The 22,675-nt window shown below is 38.6% G+C and overlaps 3 protein-coding genes across 3 annotated transcripts; 1 reads left to right on the forward strand and 2 right to left on the reverse strand.

The window, feature by feature from the left end:
- Window positions 1–2,539: 2,539 nt before the first annotated feature.
- LOC139451747 (M-phase inducer phosphatase-like) lies at window positions 2,540–4,926 on the forward strand. The gene is made up of 7 exons (XM_071233061.1): window positions 2,540–2,560; window positions 2,688–2,816; window positions 2,993–3,235; window positions 3,362–3,523; window positions 4,068–4,195; window positions 4,336–4,453; window positions 4,762–4,926. The coding sequence occupies exons 1-7, from the start codon at window positions 2,540–2,542 to the stop codon at window positions 4,924–4,926; spliced, it is 966 nt and encodes a 321-aa protein (XP_071089162.1).
- A 4,294-nt stretch (window positions 4,927–9,220) lies between these two features.
- LOC139451748 (M-phase inducer phosphatase-like) lies at window positions 9,221–11,633 on the reverse strand. Its single transcript, XM_071233062.1, has 7 exons — window positions 11,613–11,633; window positions 11,379–11,507; window positions 10,933–11,175; window positions 10,645–10,806; window positions 9,947–10,074; window positions 9,692–9,809; window positions 9,221–9,385 (listed from the first exon to the last, which is right to left on the reverse strand). Exons 1-7 carry the CDS (start codon window positions 11,631–11,633, stop codon window positions 9,221–9,223), a joined length of 966 nt encoding a protein of 321 aa, XP_071089163.1.
- Window positions 11,634–16,283: 4,650 nt separating this feature from the next.
- Window positions 16,284–18,583, reverse strand: LOC139451749 (M-phase inducer phosphatase-like). Its single transcript, XM_071233063.1, has 7 exons — window positions 18,563–18,583; window positions 18,134–18,283; window positions 17,589–17,828; window positions 17,304–17,465; window positions 17,037–17,164; window positions 16,762–16,879; window positions 16,284–16,445 (listed from the first exon to the last, which is right to left on the reverse strand). Exons 1-7 carry the CDS (start codon window positions 18,581–18,583, stop codon window positions 16,284–16,286), a joined length of 981 nt encoding a protein of 326 aa, XP_071089164.1.
- Between the last annotated feature and the right edge of the window lie 4,092 nt (window positions 18,584–22,675).

A 22,675-nucleotide genomic window follows, 5' to 3' on the forward strand; every position in this document is an offset into this window, starting at 1 on the left:
CGTCATACCAAAAGACGTTAAAAGATGGTACCTGATGTTACCCTGTCTGGCGCTCGGCATTGAGGGACTAAAACAAGGACTGGTCGGCCCGGAGTCAGTATACTGTGTCTGACTTGGGTATTCATGCGGCATGGTACCTCAGTGTGCTAGTACTATAAATCGGCATCAGTCCGGACTAGTACAAGCAGCCACGCACGCACGCACGCACGCACGCACACACACTCATTCATTTGTTATAATATAAAACTTTTCAATTCTCGCTATCACTGCAAAAAGACTCAAAGACAGTTTCCCCGACTTTTGCACCATGGAAAAGTGAAATGAAAAATATAAGTATTTTTTCATAGTATCAGATTTGTGTTTATGCTTTTCGGTAATACTGTGAACAGTATTCTTGATCAGACAAAGGCATATGTTATTGATAACAACTGATTAACAAACCTATACTGTAAATATGATGTCCGTGAAGGGAAAGCTGACTTCTTCATGTTATTGAATAGATTCTTTAAATAGGTTTTGTAATGGACCAAATAGATAGTAGGTGAATGATGTCATTTCTGTTGTATTTGAAGTATGTATACCGTTACTGAATCAACATATATATATATCGTTGATAAGCTCATTGCCCAATTGAGCGTACATTGTTTTCTACTGTCAAATGAAAACGAAGATAAACATTAACACATTAAGCGACCCGACAACAATGTGGGCTTTGTGTGAAAGTACTATCGCTTGTGCGTCCAGTAGATATTAGCTACATATAACAAGGTGTGGGGGATTAAGGTCTGGTAATAATCCAAGTTAGCCATCAAATGTACCGATATAATATGGGATAATGCAGGGTTTAGATCGTTAGCTTAATGTCACTTAAGAACGATATTTTACTGTATACAGATACACTTTCTGCATGAAGCCCAAGGGAGGGGTTAAGGTGCGAAGTAGAAGATTCTAAATATTAGAATAAAGAAGATGCACCGGAATAGATTGTCAATATCCATACACAGTTTAATAATTAAAAAAGTGACAAAACCATTTCCATAAGCGTAAACAATATCTGCTTAAAGACATGGTATATAGTGTATGAAGTATTATGTGTTTAAACCTGTAGTTCCAGTTCTTCAAATGTGAATGCGATGTATGCTTTGTATCTAAATGTAATACTAGAATGGTGAAGACCTTTGTGAATTTTTAGGACGATTTTGATATGGCTGCAATAGGATAACAGTAGTATTAGAACTATACTCCCTAACTCTTTAGGACATGTTGTAACATCATTTTCTTACGAACATATTCTTCATGTATTTTTGTTTCAGAAATAGACATGGCGTGAAACATGCAACAGACGCGAGAATATACAATTACCGTCTTTCAAAACAGCTTTTAAATACTATTTCAAGGACGCAAGTTCAACCACCTCAATAGGACCCACATGCATGATGCTAATAAACTATTATATATCATCAACACTTTTATATTCAACTATATTGAAAATGTCTCTATGCAACACACTCCTACCATTATTAATATTGTCCTTTGTATGGTTCCTGTTCTTCTGATGTGAATGCGATGTATGCTTTGTATCTAAATGTAACACTAGAGTTGAGATACAAATAAAACAGGTATCAGTAAGCATTGCAATTGAACGATGTCTGAACTTCTCAATAAAATCACATTAAAATAATTGTAATTGTATCTGTCTTTCTCCCTCCCACCTCTCTCTCTCTCTCTCTCTCTCTCTCTCTCTCTCTCTCTCTGTGTCTCTCTCTCTCAGTTCGGAAGGAAGCCACATAGTTACCATACAAGTTTGTAAGTAAACACAGATAAACACAAATGAAACAATGTGATAACAGATGTAGGAAACCTAAATTAAGACATAGCACAACAAACATGTCAGTTTATAACGACACTGTCTCTTCTAAAGCTGAAATAGAACATGAAACCAATATGAAATACAAAAATTTCACTGTGCTACTTAATTTCAGTTTCAAGCATGATTCTAATCCAGCTAATCCAGATCGTCCTAACATACTCTTAATAAACCTGCTTACTTTACACCTTAACCCAGCCAGTGGGGAATCCACGTAAAAACTGCCCGTATTAAATATCTTGTTCCCAAAGTAAATACAAATTGTCCTTAATTGTCATTCAACTGACGACCAAACCTACTTGAATTCTGTGTTATCAATACATGGTCCACCGGCACATTTGATGTCCTACCTGGTGATTACCCCGGGATAATCCCCCTCACACCCTCGTATAGGCGGCTCCATATCTACGGGGGACGCAAGCGATCGTACATTCACACCAAGCCCACTTTCTTACTGTGTTAGCGTTTAACTATGTTTTCATTAGCCATTATGAATAAAGTACGGTTAAATGAATAATGGAACGATTAACGAATGTTTTCTTTGTTATGCTAATGTGTTCTTTTTGTACAGGTATATATTAAACAGGAGAGTGCACAGACATTTTGTCATTCGCCTTCAAACTGTTCAACTGTCCAACTTACATTTCTAACTATTATTATACTTGTGACATAATGTCAAGAAGGCAACTCTCGGTAAGAATTTATGTATTGTAACATTTTGACGTGTTTCACAACCATAAGACCGACTTCTTATGTTCATTTAATCATAATAAGAAACAAATTAAGGATGAAAGCAATCATGAAAAATATTTCTTTTCAGTTTTCCAGTGACCTGTCAAATAACCTTGAGTGTCCGACTTCACCGGACGTTTTCATCAAGAAGAGCCTTGTTTTCGATGATGACAACTCTCTAGACAGTGGCTTTGAATCTCTTGGCAGTGACATCGAGGTTTGTTACATTTCATTTAACACTATGGGCAGTTCTTATTTGCAGAGATACTAGGTATATAAATATTATACTGTAAATGATTGAAACAAGCAAAATGAATATTTGACAGACATATGTATATTCTTAAACATTATTCTAATCAAAATAAAACATTTGATGATATGTTTCTTTATCAGGTGTCGCCACTACCTTTGGATCATAGGAGAACTGGTTTCCATGGAACGAGGAAATCTCTTTTCGGAGAAAAGAGACGACGTGATAACGATGACGATGAAGATCATATTCTAGCTCGGCAGATGAAGAAACTTAAAACAACCAATGGTATCCACAAAGCCCAAACAGAAGTCACGTCAGAGGTTGTGAAGACAGCCGTTGACAATATGGAACAAGGGACTGATCTCATAGGTGATGGCTCACAGGTTAGTTGGAGGCTGATGGCTTCTTATTTATCAATCGAATAAAAAATGCATGTTATTTTGAAGATGACGAGGTAACTGGAAAACAACTTCACATTTAAATCAATATCGAAATTATTTCTTTTCCAGAATCATGGTCTTCCAACTATTCAAGGAAGACACAAGGATCTCAAGTCTGTGGCTCCACACACAGTCAGTCAGCTTCTGGCAGGACAGTACGATGACGTCATTTCCAGCTACAGGATCATCGACTGTCGTTACCCATATGAATATGAAGGTGGTCATATTGAGGTATGCTACTGTCTTTAAACTCCCTCAAAACAATTCAATCATGACCATGTAATATTGTTCATGGGCTATGTTTATACCATACTAACAACATATTAATTGTATCTTTCTTAATATCTCGTGACCTCCTCCTTGGTCTAGTGGTAGAGCGTCCACCCGGAGAGCGGAAGGTCAGGGTTTCGATCCCCAGGCGTCATACCAAAAGACGTTAAAAGATGGTACTTGTTGTTACCCTGTCTGGCGCTCGGCATAAAGGACTAAAACAAGGACTGGTCGGCACGGAGTCAGTACACTGTGTCTGAGTGGGGTATTCATGTTAATCTGCGGCAAGGTATCTCAGTGAGCAAGCACTATAAATCGGCATCAGCCGGACAAGTACAAGCAGCCACACACACGTCACAAGTGCAATTATCTTGGACGTGACGTTAAACCCAATTTCACCTCACCTCACCTTAATATCTCTAAAAATCTAAGTTTACAGTTTACTTCAGGGTGCCTAGCATGCAGTAACAGTCGTAGTTTACATTTTACTGATTATTTACTTCAGAGTGCCGAGAACCTTCACAACGAGGCTCTGATCACAGACTTGGTGACCAGCCTACAAGGGAGGGACTCCACTCAACGAAACATCCTGGTCTTCCACTGTGAATTTTCATCAGAGAGAGGCCCGAAACTGTAAGTACTTTTTGTTACATCACTTACTTGAGGCACTTAACGATTCTTACATTACGACCAACGATGCTTAGTTTAAATGGAAAGTAAAAAGACCATGAAAATCTAAGGCCTCTCGTTTTAAAACGGCTTCTCTGATACAGATTGCGCTGCCTCAGAAACCTTGACCGGAAGCTGAACAGTGACCGTTACCCTTTCCTCTTCTACCCGGAAGTATACCTGTTAGATGGCGGATACAAGGCCTTCTATGAACAACATCGGGTAGGTTGATTGGCACTTGATGCGGATTTAATAACTGAATACGAATATATATGCGTGACACATGTTTTGCTGATTACGTTATCTTTATAACTACTCTCAGTGTAATACAAGAACGTGTAGTGTCTATGATCTTACCAACCTACATCAATACAACAATTGATGAATGCATTCTTGTTGACATTGATATCGTTTTTAAAATTTGAGAAATATTCCTTTTTCACTATTTATCATTTTTGTTGAAAAGTGGATAATGTTCTATTTCAACATTATGAAATGTGTCTAACAGTGTATCGTCATCATTTTTCTAGTGTCAGTGTGAACCAAAAAGCTATCTTCCCATGCTGCATCAGGATTACTCCAAACAACTACGTCACTTCCGGGTAAAGTCCAAGTCATGGACAGCAGGAGAGAAACAGAACATGCGCAGTCGACGTCTTCAAATAGATGTATCCCCTCTCAAGTTATCTCTATAGAACTGTGGAACTTAATCTAACGTGTACTATTTTACATGACGATTGGTGCTGTTGAATTTATTAACATATATTACTGATGCTGTTGATGTTAGTGTCTGCTTGTTATTGCAGTCCGTGAGATTCATTTTGACCTGCCGTGTTAAGGTCAACAAGCCCCACTGTGATACCGATTATTGTCAATAAATATCAAACTTATAGTTCATTGAATGTCCTCATTTTTTCACATTTTGGGAAGGCATCGCAATTTGATGTTTATAGCTGCGTTCTTTAGACGATCAAGAAATCAATGATCGTGGGTTTTAACTCCTCGACGCCCTGATTGTGCTTTTAGCACTATGGCATGCACGTGGCAAAAAGTATAAGACCTTGAAATACTGTAAAACCAAACTTACTCTGCACACCTGTCTAACCAGCGCATTGACCACAAGGTTATCCCACTGAACAATAAGAGTGTATAGAAATTGGACCTGAGACATTAAAAGTAAACTCCAGTGGACGCGAGTTGAAAATTCACGCCTATGATCCAAGGTTACAGTTTATCATGGGGTTTACTTCTCGCCATCGTTATACTGAACACATTGAGAGGACTTCATATATACTTGACATGATTGGACGATTGAGTAGCACAAAGGAACTTTAACTCGACGCACTGAGAGGTCAGGTTCGATTCCACTGAGAATACAATATGTGAATTCTTGGCACCCCGACCTGTTTATAGCCCAAACTGCCAGAGTAACACCATACGCATTGTAAGCCTGCTAGTTGGTATGAAATATGAAGATCCTGTCGCTCCTTATTATATGAATCTACATGTCAACGCCAGTGATGACAACGGGTGGTTATTCTCTGGCGTTGACTTAGATTTTTGTAAATTTAGGATTCAGTATGTAACGGGTGCCATCATATATACGGAATCGTACAAGAGACTCTGAAAAACATGAAAAATGTTTTGTGTGGGTTCGAATCCCGGACGGGACTCAACCCCAAAAGTAAGAGAATATGTTCTTTTCCAAGAAAGTGTTATCCCAAATATAACATTTGTTACAGCCAAATATTGTATAGTACATACGCCAATAGACCCATGTGAATGATTTTATTTTATATTTTAGCTAATCCTTGAAATAACAAACGAATAAACTGAAACACTGTTAGTGAATATATTTGGAATCTACCGTATCTGGGATTAAAACTCACATTCAATGGTTCCTTGCACGTTTCACAAAGACAACACTCGTTGATCAATTCATTGCCCAGTTGATTGTTTATTGTTTTCTACTGGCTAAGATAAACATAAAAGTGATCCGCCAAAAATGTGGGCTTGGTGTGAAAGAACGATCGCTTGTGCGTCCAGTGGATATTAGCTATATATATAGGTGTGAGAGATTATCCTGTGTTAATCACCTCTTAAGACATCAAATGCACCAGCACTACGGGGTATTTAGCAGGGTGTACATCGCCAGCTGACAATGTCAATTAAGAAGATTTGTTTTGACTGAAAGAACAGAAATATATTACCGAGAAATTCTCTGCTTGAAACTCAAGGTAGCTGGGTTAAAGTGCGAAGTAAGCACACTTTAGCAAGGGAAGGGGAATCTTTACATAAAGAATATGAATAGATTAACAATAACAATATACAATTTAACAAATAAAAAACGACAAGTGGTTGGGATTTGATTAACGACAAAAAATAAATTGTCGCAGAAATTTCGTTCAAAAGATAATTATGCTTCAGAGTGTTGAAACCCCCAAAAATTGCCGAACACAAAAAATACTTTGTTGCAAGATATTATTTTGAAAGTAATTTGTAATGTCCAAAAGAAACGTTGCCATTCATGGAGGAGGCATTGTTCCAATTCCCGGAGGTTAACTGGAGGCACAGGGCGATTCCTGACTTTGCGGCCGAGAATGTCCCACATGTGTTCGATTGGGTTCATGTCCGGTGAACATGCCGGCCATGGTAAAACAGGAATATAATGTTGGCGTTTGCTAGGAAGTTCTGGGTCAGCCTTGCCTCGCATTATCGTGCTGGAAAATGATACCATTAGGCTGTTGGATGAATGGCACCACAGCTGTAAGATGTCATCACGATAACGCTGCGCATTCAGGTCTCCTCGAATAACGACGAGTCTCGTTTTGACGTCACCGCAGATTCCACCCCAAACCATTAAACCTCCGCCTCCATATGGCCTGAGTTGATGGGTGCAGTTCGGTGCCAAACGTTCACCTACTCTTCGGTACACACGCTGCCGGCCGTCGTTCCTGAAGATGCAAAATCTGCTTTCGTCAGAGAACATGACACGTGCCCAGTTCCACCGTTGCCACCGTCGAAGTCGCCTGGCCCATATCCATCTGTTGAGTCGGTGTTGAGGTGTCAGGAACGCTCCGCGGTAGGGGCGACGTGCTCGGATACCATGTGCCCGCAGTCTCCTGTACACGGTTTGTCGACTTATCACGTGTCCCAGTGCCGTCCGTGCCGTTAACGTCGCCGTTACGAAGCGGTTCCTAAGGCGAAGTACCCGGATGTGGCGGTCTTCAATAGACGTGGTCACCCCTGGTCTCCCGGTTTTCGGCCTGTCTGCTGTCCGACCTGTTTGACACAACCGCTGCATTAACCTGGTGACGGTTATGCGCGCGCATCCTAACCTCCTGGCGACGTCCCGGTGCGTAGCTCCCTGTTGTTTTATTCCTACGGCTCTCTCTCTCTCTCTCAATCGCTGTCAAACGTGGCATTTCTTTTGTGTGTTTTTTGTTGCTGTGATCCCAACGTGTCGGGTCAGCAGTTTTATACAGAAGATATGCACGTGCATTTCGTGTTACGTCATTTGGGCAAATTGCACGCTTTTATCTCAATTGATCAAATGTTCCCGGTTTTATCGACCTAATACGTTTGGTTTGGAACGTAGAATACGCAAAAGTAACTTTTCAGACGAAAATTAACTCTTCATAATAAAATATTTAGAAAAATGTGTGGTATCGTTTCTTTTGGACATTAGTTTAGTTGTAATTTTTTTTTCTTCTAGTTTTGCGGCTGCAGCTGAAAAATATTCATTGCGCCTCAAGACCAGTCCCCCCCCCCCCCCCCCCCCCCCGCCCACACACACACCTCCGAAAATATAATATGATCTGTCCCTCAAAGCAGAGTTCATAGCACGATTCCGACTATATGATGAGCATGAACCACTATCACACAGAGATGATACGAGGTGTTAGCGAAAAGATGAGAGTATCCTGCTCTACCGGTGGCACCCGTAACACACGCAAGGGCAAGTCAATTGCACACCTGAATAACAACACGCGGGAACATATGGTGCAAGTCAAAATAGGGAGTTGCATCGGACATACTTTTTGTCACTGATGCATCAAATTTAGAAACTTACTCCACATGTAGAAGATGGGGACGTCAGAAATGACTTCACAAGTTGTACCCTTGCTTGAATCAATCCCGAGCACGTGGAGTTAAAGTTGTAATCCACTGTGCTACTACAATGTTCAAGCATGTACTGAATGTATGAAGTATGTTGCAGTCCGACCATGACGTGCAGTATAAGGAAGTAACCCCCATGATAAACTGTAACCTAAAATCAGTGGCATGACTTTTCAACTCACGTCCATTGCAGTTTACATTAAGGTTCTTAGATCCAATTTCTGTACACCTCCTTGTCCAACATGAGTGAATGACTATGGTTTTACGCCACTTTTAGCAATATTCCAGGAATGTCGGGCGTTGGACACCTGAAATGGGCTTCACATATTGTACCCATGTCGAGAATCGGAAACGCTTTAACCACAAGGCTACTCGACCGCCCCTTATCCAATACGGTAGCCTAGTGGTTAAAGCGATGGTTACACTAGTGTCAAGAGTGAGTGTGTTTAGTTTACAGTATTTCAAGGCCTTAGGCGTTTACCACGTGCACGACATGATGATGATAAAGCTAGAAACATAACCAGTGCTTAACTGAGATCAAACCCACGATTATTGAATTCTTGCACGTCTAAAGGACGCAACTATGCACATCAAATTGCAGCGCCTTAGACGACTGGGTCACCCGTGCACCCAAAGAGTGGAAAGAAATGAGGAAATTCAATGAACTAACAGTTTGATTTTTATTGACATGAAACAATATTTGGTATCACAGTGTGGTTGTTGACCTTAACACGGCAGGTCAAAAATGAATTTCATGGATTGCCATAACAAGCAGACACTAACATCAACAGCATCAGTAATATATGTTAACAACTTCAACAGCACCAACAGTCAGGAAAAATAGTACACGTAAGAATATTTTCCACATTGCTATAGAGATAACTTGAGTGGTGACACATCAATTTGGAGACGTCGAAGGCGCATGTTCTGTTTCTCTCCTGCTGTCCATGACTTGGACTTTACCCGGAAGTGACGTAGTTGTTTGGAGAAGTCCTGATGCAGCATGGGAAGATAGCTTTTTGGTTCACACTGACACTAGAAAAATGATGACGATGTACTGTTAGACACATTTCGAAATGTTGACTGATGGAACATTATACACTTTTCAACAAAAATGACAAATAGTGAAAAAGGAATATTTCTCAAATTTTAAAAACGATATCAATGTCAAAAGAATGCATTCATCAATTGTTGTATTGATGTAAGTTGGTAAGTCCATAGACACTACACGTACTTGTATTACACTGAGAATAGTTGTAAAGAAAACATAATCTGCAAAACATGTGTCACGCATATATATTCGTATTCAGTTATCAAATCATCAAGTGTCAATCAACCTACCCGATGTTGTTCATAAAAGGCCTTGTATCCTCCATCTAACAGGTATACTTCCGGGTAGAAGAGGAAAGGGTAACGGTCACTGTTCAGCTTCCGGTCAAGGTTTCTGAGGCAGCGCAATCTGTGAAAGAGAAGCCGTATTAAAACGAGAGGCTGAGATATACATGGTCGTTTTAGTTTTCATTGAAACTAAGCATCGTTATCGTTATGTAAGTATCGTTAAGTGCCTCAAGCAAGTGATGTGACAAAAATACTTACAGTTTCGGGCCTCTCTCTGATGAAAATTCACAGTGGAAGACCAGGATGTTTCGTTCAGTGGAGTCCCTCCCTTGTAGGCTGGTCACCAAGTCTGTGATCAGAGCCTCGTTGTGAAGGTTCTCGGCATTCTGAAGTAAATAATCAGGAAAATGTAAACTTAGACTGTTACTGCATGCTGGGCACCCTGAAGTAAACTGTAAACTTAGATTTTTAGAGATATGAAGGTGAGGTGAGGTGAAATTGGGTTTAACGTCAAATCAAAGATTATTGCACTTGTGACGTGCATGCATGTGCATGCACGTGTGTGTGTGTGTGGCTGCTTGTACTTGTACTTCTGATGCCGATTTATAGTGCTTGCTCACTGAGATACCTTGCCGCAGATTAACATGAATACCCCACTCAGACACAGTGTACTGACTCCGTGCCGACCAGTCCTTGTTTAAGTCCTTTATGCCGAGCGCCAGACAGGGTAACAACAAGTACCATCTTTTAACGTCTTTTGGTATGACGCCTGGGGATCGAACCCCTGACCTTCCGCTCTCCGGGTGGACGCTCTACCACTAGACCACGGAGGCGGTCACGAGATATTAAGAAAGATACAATCAATATGTTGTTAATATGGTATAAACATAGCCCATGAACAATATTACATGGTCATGATTGAATTGTTTTGAGGGAGTTTAAAGACAGTAGCATACCTCAATATGACCACCTTCATATTCATATGGGTAACGACAGTCGATGATCCTGAAGCTGGATATGACGTCATCGTACTGTCCTGCCAGAAGCTGACTGACTGTGTGTGGAGCCACAGACTTGAGATCCTTGTGTCTTCCTTGAATAGTTGGAAGACCATGATTCTGGAAAAGAAATAATTTCGATATTGATTTAAATGTGAAGTTGTTTTCCAGTTACCTCGTCATCTTCAAAATCAGCATGCATTTTTTATTTGATTGATGATAAGAAGCCACCAGCCTCCAACTAACCTGTGAGCCATCACCGATGAGATCAGTCCCCTGTTCCATTTTTTCAACGGCTGTCTTCACAACCTCTGACGTGGCTTCTGTTTGGGCTTTGGGGACACCATTAGTTGTTTTAAGTTTCTTCATCTGCCGAGCTAGAATATGATCTTCAGCACCATCATCATCACGTCGTCTCTTTTCTCCGAAAAGGGATTTCCTCGTTCCATGGAAACCAGTCCTTCTGTGATCCAAAGGTAGTGGCGACACCTAATAAAGAAACATATCATCAAATGTTTTATTTGGATTAGACATTTTTTAATGAATATAGATATTAATTAATAATATTTATTGGATATTTCTGGCAACTATTTTTTAATTTTGTTTCAATCATTTACAGGATAGTATATTGATATACCTATGTATTTCTGCAAATAAGAACTGCCCATAGTGTTAAATGAAATGTAACAAACCTCGCTGTCACTGCCAAGAGATTCAAAGCCACTATCTCGAGAGGTTTCATCTTCGAAAACCAGACTCTGTTTGATTGAGTTTTCCGGTGAAGTCGGACATTCCAGGTTATTTGACAGGTCACTGGAAAACTGAAAAGACAAGACAAAAATATAATATATAAAAATTAATATATATATTCTTCATCTTTATAAAATTTTACTGATTATAAAAATAAGAAGCATGTTATTACTTACCGTGATCTGCCTTCGTGACATTATGACACAAGTATTTTCAAAGTGTTTCAATAATACTTAGTAAGAAATGTAAGTTGGACAGTTGAACAGTTTGAAGTCGAATGATACAATATCTGTGCATTCTCGTGTTTATATACCCGTACTAAAACAACATAGTAACATAACAAAGAAAACACTCGTTAATCGGTTCATTATCCACTTAACCGTACTTTATTCATAATGGCTAATGAAAACATAGTTAAACACTAACATAATTCGAAGGTGGGCTTGGTGTGAATGTACGATCGCTTGCGTCCCCCGTAGATATGGAACCACCCATACAAGGGTGTGAGGGGGATTATCCGGGTTTAATCACCGGGTTGGACATGAAACGTACCGGTAGCCCATGTGTTGATAACACAGAATTCAAATAGTTTTGGTCGTCAGTTGGATGACAATTAAGGACAATTTGTATTTACTTTGGGAACAAGATATTTAATACGGGCACACTTTCTACGTGGATTCCCCACTGGCTGGGTTAAGGTGTAAAGTAAGCAGATTTATCAAGCGGTTGTTAGGATGATCTGGATTAGCTCGATTAGACCCATCCTTGTAGAAAACGTCTGAATGGTTGGATGGATGTTATACGCAGATACGCAATTTCTTGTAAAGCTTTGTGTTGGTTTTCTGAACAAATTGAAGTATCACGTTATTATAGAAACTTATGTTTATCTAACAGTTTTTTTGCGTTTACTCGAAGGATGGCGTGATTTATAAAAAATACAGAATATGTGTTTTGCCTTTGAACTACATGTTGAGGTAAATAATGGGTGAGTTAGTGAACTCGGTAGTTCGGCGTGAAGAACCAAGGTACACATCACGTTCACATTAAATAAAACTGGAGTGAGTGAGTATGGTTTTACACCGCTTTTAGCAATATGCCAGCAATATCACGGCAGGTGCTTCACACATTGTACCCGGGTCTTCGGCGTGACGAGCGAACCCCACCGCCCCAATTAAACTTGAATCATTCGAAGGACGAAGTACATAAAATCATAATATAGAGATATTTGTGATATTGTTTAATAAAAAGTGTTGATAATGTTCAATTTTACAGTTAATGTGGATGCTAATGAGGTGGGTTGAACTTTTGTATGTGTGATAATATTTAATGCAGTTTTGACATATGGAAATTGTACTTACTCGTTTCTGTTGCATGTTCCATACTATGTCTATATTATAAGAATGGTGTATACTTTGATGTAAATTATGGATCAAGATTCTGTCAGGTTATACACTCCCGTCTCAGGCTTGGCTGCAGTGATCTTAACTCCGACAAATTTGCCAGATTTATATCCGACAGCCCGAGATGTTGTGGCTTTCATACGGAAGATGTACTTAATTTCTTTCTTACGTGTCCCTTAAACAGCACATTAAAGCAATTTCGTAAAAGGCTACGATTTAAATTCAATTCTAAATTGTAATTCACATTTAACGACTGTAACAAATCTTGAAATGTTGAAATCAGTGCACAGTTTTATTCTATCTTCTTGCCGATTTAGAGATGTTGTCTGAGATGTTGGCTTTGCTATATGATACTGCGATGTTGTTGTACTGGATGTAAATAATAACGTAGCTGTAGTTACGATAATCAAGTAAATAAACACTTACAGAACAATACTTATCTTTACTGTCAATTATATAATGTATGCTATTTCTTATGTCTCTTTCAATACATTGTAATTTGTATGTGTATCATGTTTGAGAGAGGCATTCAGATAAGCAAAATTTGCTTGGTTGCCAATCCCTCCACTTTATGGAAATCAGTATATTTATATCATGTCTATTCCTGTGTAAAATATATCATATTGATAGGTTTCGTCTCGTTCGCATTGAAATATAATGATCATGTACGTTTTCCATAATGATAAGAAACCTCCATTGAGAGTCCATTGTACGATTCCGACATTTTCGTAATCCTGTGTTTATGAATCACTATCAAATAGTGATGATGGGGTTTGCGAAATTGTGAGCGTAGCCAGCTCCCCGATGGCACCGTCACAAACACATGCAAGGGCAGATCAACTTGTTTACCCAAGAAAACACGGGAACGTATGATTCAAGTCAACAAAGGGAATTGCATAGTATCACATGAATATATATCAAAGCATATTTTAAAGGTCGGGACATCTAATCGTTGACCTGTTTTGTTTTCATAGAAAAACTAGACGGTGTTGGTAATTTGTCTCATATTAAAGCATTTTCCAAAGAAATCGAAAAAAGTATATACATTTCACCTTCACCTGACAACTATTATGTGTCAGTCCAAGTAGAATTGTTTGAACTAAGGAAGAACACTACATGTATGTCTGCAACGTTTCTATTCACAATAAAGAGTGACATACTTAATGTCATTCTACAGGTAGGACATGATATGTTTACCTTTTTCGCGAGCACCCAGTGTCATCACTGATTTTCGGTGATCCATTCACATACTTTCCACCACTATTTTGCCTTTCAGGACTAATGGAATCGATTTCGGGGAATAATCGTTATTGTCTCATGAATTTGGAAATTAATCGCAATAACAGGCGATTTGACACGGAAGCTAATACTTCTTTTTTAGTCATTGTCAGTAGGCATATGTAAATAATTATGGGTACACTATAAGTTATAAAATGCAAAGTTGCGGATACTGCAATATTCAAAGGATGTGTGGCAATACTTTTTGTGCAGAATACACGATAGAAACCTACCAAGAGAATGTATTTCAAGTTTGGGGGATGACAGAGTGCTTGGATTCTGGCGCATAAGACTGTGACGTCATATCTTTTGCCTCACGGTGAGGAAATAATAGTGCTGTGCGGTGAAGAAGGAAACCTTTGCAAGGCTTGCTTAGTTTTCTTTAGGGGTGCCCACATCATGTTAGCGTACGAAGTTGCCGTGCTACATGCTTTCAATGCCTGCCATTAAATTTAATGCCCGAGTGAAGTATTACGCTGCAGAGAACAGCTTGAGCATAAACAGCGCCATATTTTGTGTAAAAGCAGTTGTCTGTGAATCCGTGAGTCAGATTGACAACTCATTCCAAACAGTGGACTCAACTAATGTCGCTTCACTCAGATGGACACAAACGGCTTCGCATTTCATGAAGTCATAGCTTCGCGTTCGGTTTCAAATTCAATTTGGCGCGATTAAATCTGAAGTTAATCCAGCTCTACATTGCAAGTAGATTATGTTTATCTTCTAAATGATTATTTTATATTTTTATATTTATGAGTGTATGAGGAGGGTTGTACGTCGATGTAAGCAGTGTCATATCTCCAAGTATGTAATGATATGTAACTTCGTGTATAGCGGTAGGTTCAGTGAACATATAGATCACATAAGTATACTTGTCACATAATGCATTAATTATTACTCATCTATCCTCAAGGAATAGGTCGCACATAGGGAATGTTTAATCAGACATGTCAATAGTTTTCTCTGCCCCCATAAAAGTAAAATAAAAGACTGTGTACATTCACCTTAGTTGAATTTGTATGAATAAAAGCAGAAAAATCCTTTCTATATTTATAAGAAAACTCTGCCTAAAGCAGAGCCAATTGTACTTATCCGACTATATCAGGAGCATGTGTTTATGAATCACTATCAAATGGTAATGATACCAGATATTCGCTGAGTGGTGACAGTCGAATCGACAAGAAGAATGTGTTACCATTTAATGTAAAGCTTGTGGTTAGTGGCTAAAATGCTAACTATCATTCAATTACAATTGTTTTTACCGTAAATTTCATCAATTACATTTCTCATAATCTACATTTTGTACTTTTAAAGTGTTGTAACTGGTACATGCGACAATGTAAATTTTAATGAAAAGTGTCTTGTTCATTCTTACTATTAGATACAAAATACAAAATATTGAATTGCACATATGCCAATAAACATGATTTCCTTATTTTAGCTAATCACTGTTATATGTTAACAAATGGACAAGACTGAGGGAACAGTGAATATGTATGCAATGTACCATATCTGGGATGAGAACTCACATTTAATGTATCCTCTGCTAATATTTTGATGAAAGTTTCTGGATGTGTCGTTATATATTCGCCTGTTATCAACCACATGACTATAAGGTAATCGAACTTTCTTTCATGATTTAAAGTTATTGTGAACATGTGATCGGTTTTTATTTTTATTAAGTCCAAAGCAAGGTTCGTAATGTGCCATTGTTGACAGTTGACTTGCCTTTAATGTTTGCAAGTGTTTATGACGCATGTCACAGGTGTGGCAAGATATGTTAACCTTTTCACGAACACCTGGTATCATCACTAGTTGATAGTGATTCATACACACATTTACATGATACAGTCATGAGATTATTTCACCCGGCCTTATCGATTTATAAAACCATACAGATAAAATGTTGCGAGGCTAGGATTGTAATGGTGACAAGCAAGAGTGGAGAGATAATGACAAAGAATTGTATGTGTGGAATTTATTCACATGAAACAATAATGGATTAACAAAAGAATATCACAGAATGGTTGATGACCTTAACACAGCAGGTCACAATATATAATCAGTCTTCCGCAATTATCGGCACTAGCTTCAACAACGTCTGCAACACAGTTCAACAAGAACAAGAACAAGAACAACATGTAGTTCTTTACGTGAGCAGTTTAACTTTTACCATAAAGCTAATTTGAGTGGAGACGCATCCATTTGGAAACGACGACTGCGCATGCTCTGTTTCTGTCCTGCTGACTTTGATTTAACCCGGAACTGACGTAGTTGTTTGGAGTAATCTTGATGCAGCATGGGCAGGTAGGATCTTGGTTCGCACTGACACTAACAAAATGATGAAAGGAATTTGTAGAAACATTTGGAATATGTAGATTGATAGAACATTAATGTTCAACAAAAATGAATAGTGAAAAGATAATACATCACATTTTTTCAATACTTCAATGTCAGTACGATTGTATGCCTATATTGTTGCATTGATGTAGGTTTGGCACCCTATAAGACAAATTAGAAATAATGCATAGACTAATACGTACATTTTGTTGTCAACACATACTCCTGAATAAAGTAGACTAACATATTGACATAAGAACATGCTCACATTTGAATATCAAAGTATGTAATAAGTGCATTAACCTACCTCATGTTGTTCATAGAAGGTCTTGTATCCGCCATCTAACAGGTATACTTCCGGGTAGAAGAGGAAAGGGTAACGGTCACTGTTCAGCTTCCGGTCAAGGTTTCTAAGATGGCGCAATCTGTATGAGGGGAAACCACGATGAATGAAAGTTGTACTTGTAATTATTATTCATAGACAACTTTAATACAGGATAAATGTAGCAGCAATATTTATTTATTAAATATGCTTAGTGTCGTTTAGAATCAGTTGCCTCAAGTAATATGGCAAATGCTTACAGCTTTGGGCCTCTCTCTGATGAAAATTCACAATGGAAGACCAGGATGTTCCGCTGAGTGGAGTCCCTCCCCTGTAGACTAGTCACTAAGTCTGTGATCAGAGCCTCGTTGTGAAGGTTCTCCGCTCCCTGAAAGTAAACAAATAAGCAAAATATAAATTCGGAATATTACAAGAGCTGATATATAAGGAATCATTCTATGAACGTCCACATATACACCCGAGCTATAGTAGCATTTATCTCATCCCTGATGAAGACAATAGCATACCTCAATGTGTCCCCCTTCATATTCATATGGGTAACGACAGTCGATGATCCTGTAGCTGGAAATGATGTCTTCGTAGTCCCCTGCCAGAAGCTTACTAACTGTTTGTGGAGCCACAGAACTGAGATCCTTGTGTCTTCCTTGTATAGTTGGGAGACTATGAACCTGAAATGCAAAAGAAAACTGTTATTGACTTGAAATGAGATTATTGTTAGACGGGATTATTCCCAATAATGATTAATTTAACCGTTATTCAGTTGATTTGGATAAGAATTTGTTTCAACTAACCTTTGAGCCATCGCCAATAAGACCTGTATCGTTTTGCATTTTATCGACGGCTGTCTTCATAACAATGGACGTCACTTCAGCTTGGGCTTTGTCGGAAATTTTGGGTGATCGAAGTTTCTTGACCTGCCAAACAGCGTGACCTTCAGCGTCCTCTTCACGTGATCTCTTGCCCGAGAAGAGTGATCTCCTGGTGCCATGGAAACCATTCCTTGTCTTATGATCCAATGCCAGAGGAGATACCTGATAAGAGATAAGTTCCCACATATGTATACAAGCTAATAAGCCAGAATTAGGTGAGTTCCCAACAGGCACAACCTGCTAAAGCTCCTGCATCGCCGAGGGGCGATGGGGCAGCCTTGTGGTTGAGGCGCTCACTCGTCACGCCGAAGGGTGAGTTCGATTCCCCACATAGGTACAAAGTGGCCGATATATGTTGTCCCCCGCCGTTATATTGCTTGGATATTGCTAAAAGCGGCGTAAAACCTAACTCTCTGCATCGGTGTGACAACGAGCAAGGAAAGAAGGATTCACCAAGATGAACATACCTCATTGTCACTGCTCAAAGATTCAAAGCCGCTGTCATTGGAATCTTCTTCGTCGAAATCGAGGCTCTTTGGAATGAAGACATCCGGCGAACACATGCACACATCACCAGAGGTTGTTAAATCCTCAAATGCTGAAGGTTCCATGCAGAACTGAAATGAAGCAAAATATGTGTAATTGCAAAAATTTCATTGTTTTCCCTATCACATGTCACATTCCCTGAGATATGGGTGTCCCAGTCGTCTTTGACGCCGCAATTCGTCCCATAGACGTACAAGATGTCGTGAGTTCGAAATTGATTCGCCATAATTATGTTTCTTGGTTTGTCAGTACCAAACCGTGCTCGTGGGTTTCACCAAGTGGTAAATGTCTGAGACCTGCATCACTTCGGTATTTCCTGTTACATGAAGCCGAACATCTGTTATTCTTACCTTAAGCTGTTTTCGTGACATGGTGGAATCGGTTTCTTCGAGGGAATTCTGTAATGTTAAGAAATCGTTGTATGATGGTGTGTACTCGTCAAGTATTAGACGGCGAATGATACTGAATCTGCTTACTTACTTACTTACTTTGGAGATTTAACGTGCGCTTTCCGACTGATGCGTATTTCGCACACGGGCTGAATCTGTCTTATCCAATGTTTATATATCTTTCTAAAACAACATATTTACATAACAAAGGCAACACTCGTTGATCGATTCAGTAACGAATTGATAACACATTGGATATACTTGGCAACGGAAACAAAGATAAACAAAATATTATAATAGTGATCTTGGGCTTGGTGTGAAAGTACTATCGCTTGTGCGTCCAGTGGATATTTAGCGACCTATACGAAGTGTGAGAGGGATTATCTCGGCTTAATCACCAGGTAGGACATCAAATGTACCGTGCACCCATGTTTGCACAATACATGGTTTAGATCGTTCTAGTCGTCAGCTGAATGACAATTAAGGACAATTTGTTTTAACTGGCGGAACGAGGTATTTAATTGGGACACACTTTGGGCACGGATTCCCCAGCTAGCGGGATTAAGGTGTATCGTAGTCAGATTGATCTGGATTAGGTGGATTATATCAACACGTGTAGATTACGCTGTTGATACTTAAGAAACAGTAACATAAAATAGGAAACCCCTTGGGTATCTGAATATCTTCAGCTTCAGAAACCGCCGGGCAAAAGAAAGTACACACCCATGTTTGATGGTGGCTAAAATGAAACAAACAAGTTTTGGGCGTGAAGTGTCCAGTGTTTCCGCGACTGTTTTCAGCCTAGTAACGTTTCGATAGCGTTTGTGATACTTTTGGTCACATCCAATTTTCAAATCTGTACTTTCTTTCGCCTGGTGGTTTACATTGCAAGATAACTTCACTTTTGGTTTCCGTTTAAACGATGATTTATTCTTAACACATGTACTTAAACCATTAAAATGTAATATTCGTTGATTTTAAATTGAAACAATTCATATTTATCCAACATTAAAGTAGTTCCGTTTATGTACTTAGACATGATTTAGTGTGGTACGTTAATAGACCTATTAAAAATAAAATTGTCTAATACATTTTGAATGATCATAAATCATATTTTAATTATCATAACCTCCCCCATCAACAAACACATGGAAATAATGCTATAGACCTATTTCTGGTGTCGTCCCCCGCGAGATATGGATGGACTATTGCTAAATATTGCGGCGTAAAACTAACTAACTCACTCACTCACTCATAACCTACCAGTCAGCGATGCAAATACATTCGGTTTGTAGAAGGCAGTTTAACCATCAGTAGATATAGCCCCGACATTCAAAGCAAATAGAAATGTGAGACGACTGTCGCATTGACACTGAGCCTTGAGAGCGGAACAGCGATGAGCTGGTGGTGTCAGCATCCTCATCAATAGATTGCCTTCCACCAAGTACCGCACCTATGACTATGTGAGATGAAGGCGTCAATAATTACTGTTCGGACAGATGCAACTCAGAACGAAGACAAATATATGCCATGACATCTTAATTTTATAGAAAAATATTTGATTAATATTTTTAATGTTACATGTTTGACTTTACACAAATATATGAAACTGGAATCTGAAACGAAATAGATATGTTCAGTTAAGAGAAATTTAATCATTTGAACCCACAGAGAACGTTTCGGAGAATGTGAAGACTCCCGAACACTGCAGCCTTCTGCAATACACAGATTGTCAGAAGGGCTGTTTTCCTAGAAGCAAACACGGGTACTCTCCCATTGCCAGTCTACAGATTAAGAGGTACCAAACCTAAGGCACCGAGAAAAATGGGGAGTCGGACAACTTGTTATTGAAATATATTTGATTAATATTTTTAATGTTACATGTTCGACTTTACACAAATATATGAAACTGGAATCTGAAACGAAACAGATATTCCCAGTTAAGAGAAAATTAATCATTCTTTTAACTGGGTGGTCAGCTGGGTTCGGAAGTCAGATACACTGTACTTGTTGTTTTCATGTGTTTTCTTTCACGTATGGTTTTCGCAAGCTTTTAAGATGTCAAATATATGAAAATATTCTTAAACTTAGGGACAAAAGAAGGTTTACCGAATTTGCTTTTTTATTTAATTCCCAATTGAAAGAACTATTGTTAAATTTGTTAATGTCGATTTAACCATCACTCATTCCTGCAATTGAAAAATGTAATCTGTGTCTAGGAAATTGTGTGTAAAAATAGCGAGTGAGTTAAATTTTAAATCGCATCGGCAATATTACAGCCATATAGCGCTTTGATCAAGGTATTCAGATCAGGTGTAAAAATAAATTGGTAACACTAGGTTAAGGCTAGGGTAACAAATGAATTTGCAACCACGCGCCCCCTGCCATGTTTGAAATATAAATTATTGCCGACAAAAGCGACACATTTCTTTTTCAAGGATAAGATGTTTAAGATACACATCATCAGTTGTGTAGCATGCGAAAAACTATGATTTGATTTTTAAAAGTTTTGAATCAAAATATATGTAAAACATATTTAACTAATCAGAATAATTCTTTGAGTGTTGACTAAGTGCCAATACAGTTAATTTTTGGATACAGTATCGATAACTTAAGATATTTTCAATTAAATATAAGTTTGTAAGATATGATAAAGTCAACTGAGCGGTATAGTTTCTTTTTCCTCTTCATCAGTTTATGTACTTCATCAGTTTATGTACACAACTCTGAATGTATATGAAGATCTATGCTCAAACTCGATATCATATAAAAACACAAATACCGTAGTCGACGTAATAAGCGAGGGCGCTCTCAAAATTAGAAATAGGGGGCTCTTATTAGAATATTATTTTAGTGAAAAAAACAGAGTTGAAAGATAAATTTCGTGGTTTATGCTGACAGCCTGAAATGTTTATGTACGACAGATATATGTTTCCAGAATTTAATTGCCAATAACAAAGGGGGCATATAACACACGAGTGCGTATTATAGACGGATAGGGAAAGGAAGCGATGCGTATTATATGCGAATAGGGGTCGGATGGGGTGCTAATTGGGATTGTTCACTAGTCAATATATCAGCGGGGCGCTTATTACGTCGAATACGGTACAGTTTTTATTCGGGCTGAGTCAAATTTCATATTTGGAAGATAAAGCTTTAATAAACACTATCCATATTCATAAGAAATCTCTAAACGTAGAGGCCAATGTACAATTCCGACTACATTACGAGCATGTGTTTATATATCATTATTAATTAGTAATGACACCAGGTGTTCGCGGAAAGATGAGCGTATCCTGCTCCACCGTTACAGTGGATGGTGAAGGTCACTACGAGTCAAGATGAGGATCATACCCTGTACATTTATGTTAAGATTTCAATTTAAACACCAAATAAATAAAGCGACAAAACCCTTTCAATAGCCAATAGAGATCTTTGCATTAAGCAGAGACGATTGCACGATTCCGGCTATATGATGGGCATGTGTTTATGAATCACTATCAAATGGTAAAAGCATCATTTAGTATAAGATCACATTCCCATGTAACTAAACTATTTTGTGAACGTTTATTTGTTCATATTCACAAAGCGTAACGCCATGGTTTATCATAGGATTACGAACGTCGTAACACAAAGAACGCTTTAAATTTGTGAATCGGAGCCCTGGCTATGAGGTATACTACTAAATAAAGTAAATAAAGTGTTGTTTTGACGAAACAAAAATAATCTGCTGCAACGACAAGGGAATTAACAATCCGAAATATGAACAATCCTCTTTTAGAGTTGAGATTTTAATATTGAAAATATTGAAACTAATAATGGTGTATGTCTAACATTAGGTTAATGCTGTGGGTCAGCCAGGAGAGGCAAAGCCGTTCTTTCTGTTTGCATTTTGTTTCTGTTTGCATGACGTATATCAATTTGACGTGCGTGTGGTGGCAAATCAGATGAAGTTAAGCAACGTCGGTCGCGGAGAGTCCTTAGAGAGAGTTTCTGGGTCTTCGATCCTGCCCCACATTAAGGCACATGTAACACATGTGGCGTCTCCTTGGGCAAGTGACTTTGTTCAAAATG

This window comes from Haliotis cracherodii, unplaced genomic scaffold (assembly GCF_022045235.1).
Source record: "Haliotis cracherodii isolate W230 unplaced genomic scaffold, xgHalCrac1.p SCAF_9, whole genome shotgun sequence".
Classification (NCBI taxonomy): Eukaryota; Metazoa; Mollusca; class Gastropoda; order Lepetellida; family Haliotidae; genus Haliotis; species Haliotis cracherodii.

Coding starts and splice junctions, on each gene's coding strand:
- LOC139451747 (XM_071233061.1), top strand. CDS start 2,540: ATGTCAAGAAGGCAACTCTCG. Junction 2,561..2,687: donor TGTCAAGAAGGCAACTCTCG/GTAAGAATTTAT, acceptor ATTTCTTTTCAG/TTTTCCAGTGACCTGTCAAA. Junction 4,454..4,761: donor CCTTCTATGAACAACATCGG/GTAGGTTGATTG, acceptor TCATTTTTCTAG/TGTCAGTGTGAACCAAAAAG.
- LOC139451748 (XM_071233062.1), bottom strand. CDS start 11,633: ATGTCACGAAGGCAGATCACG. Junction 11,508..11,612: donor TGTCACGAAGGCAGATCACG/GTAAGTAATAAC, acceptor TTGTCTTTTCAG/TTTTCCAGTGACCTGTCAAA. Junction 9,386..9,691: donor CCTTTTATGAACAACATCGG/GTAGGTTGATTG, acceptor TCATTTTTCTAG/TGTCAGTGTGAACCAAAAAG.
- LOC139451749 (XM_071233063.1), bottom strand. CDS start 18,583: ATGTCACGAAAACAGCTTAAG. Junction 17,829..18,133: donor CTTTGAGCAGTGACAATGAG/GTATGTTCATCT, acceptor ATCTCTTATCAG/GTATCTCCTCTGGCATTGGA. Junction 16,880..17,036: donor TCAGAGAGAGGCCCAAAGCT/GTAAGCATTTGC, acceptor CCCCTCATACAG/ATTGCGCCATCTTAGAAACC.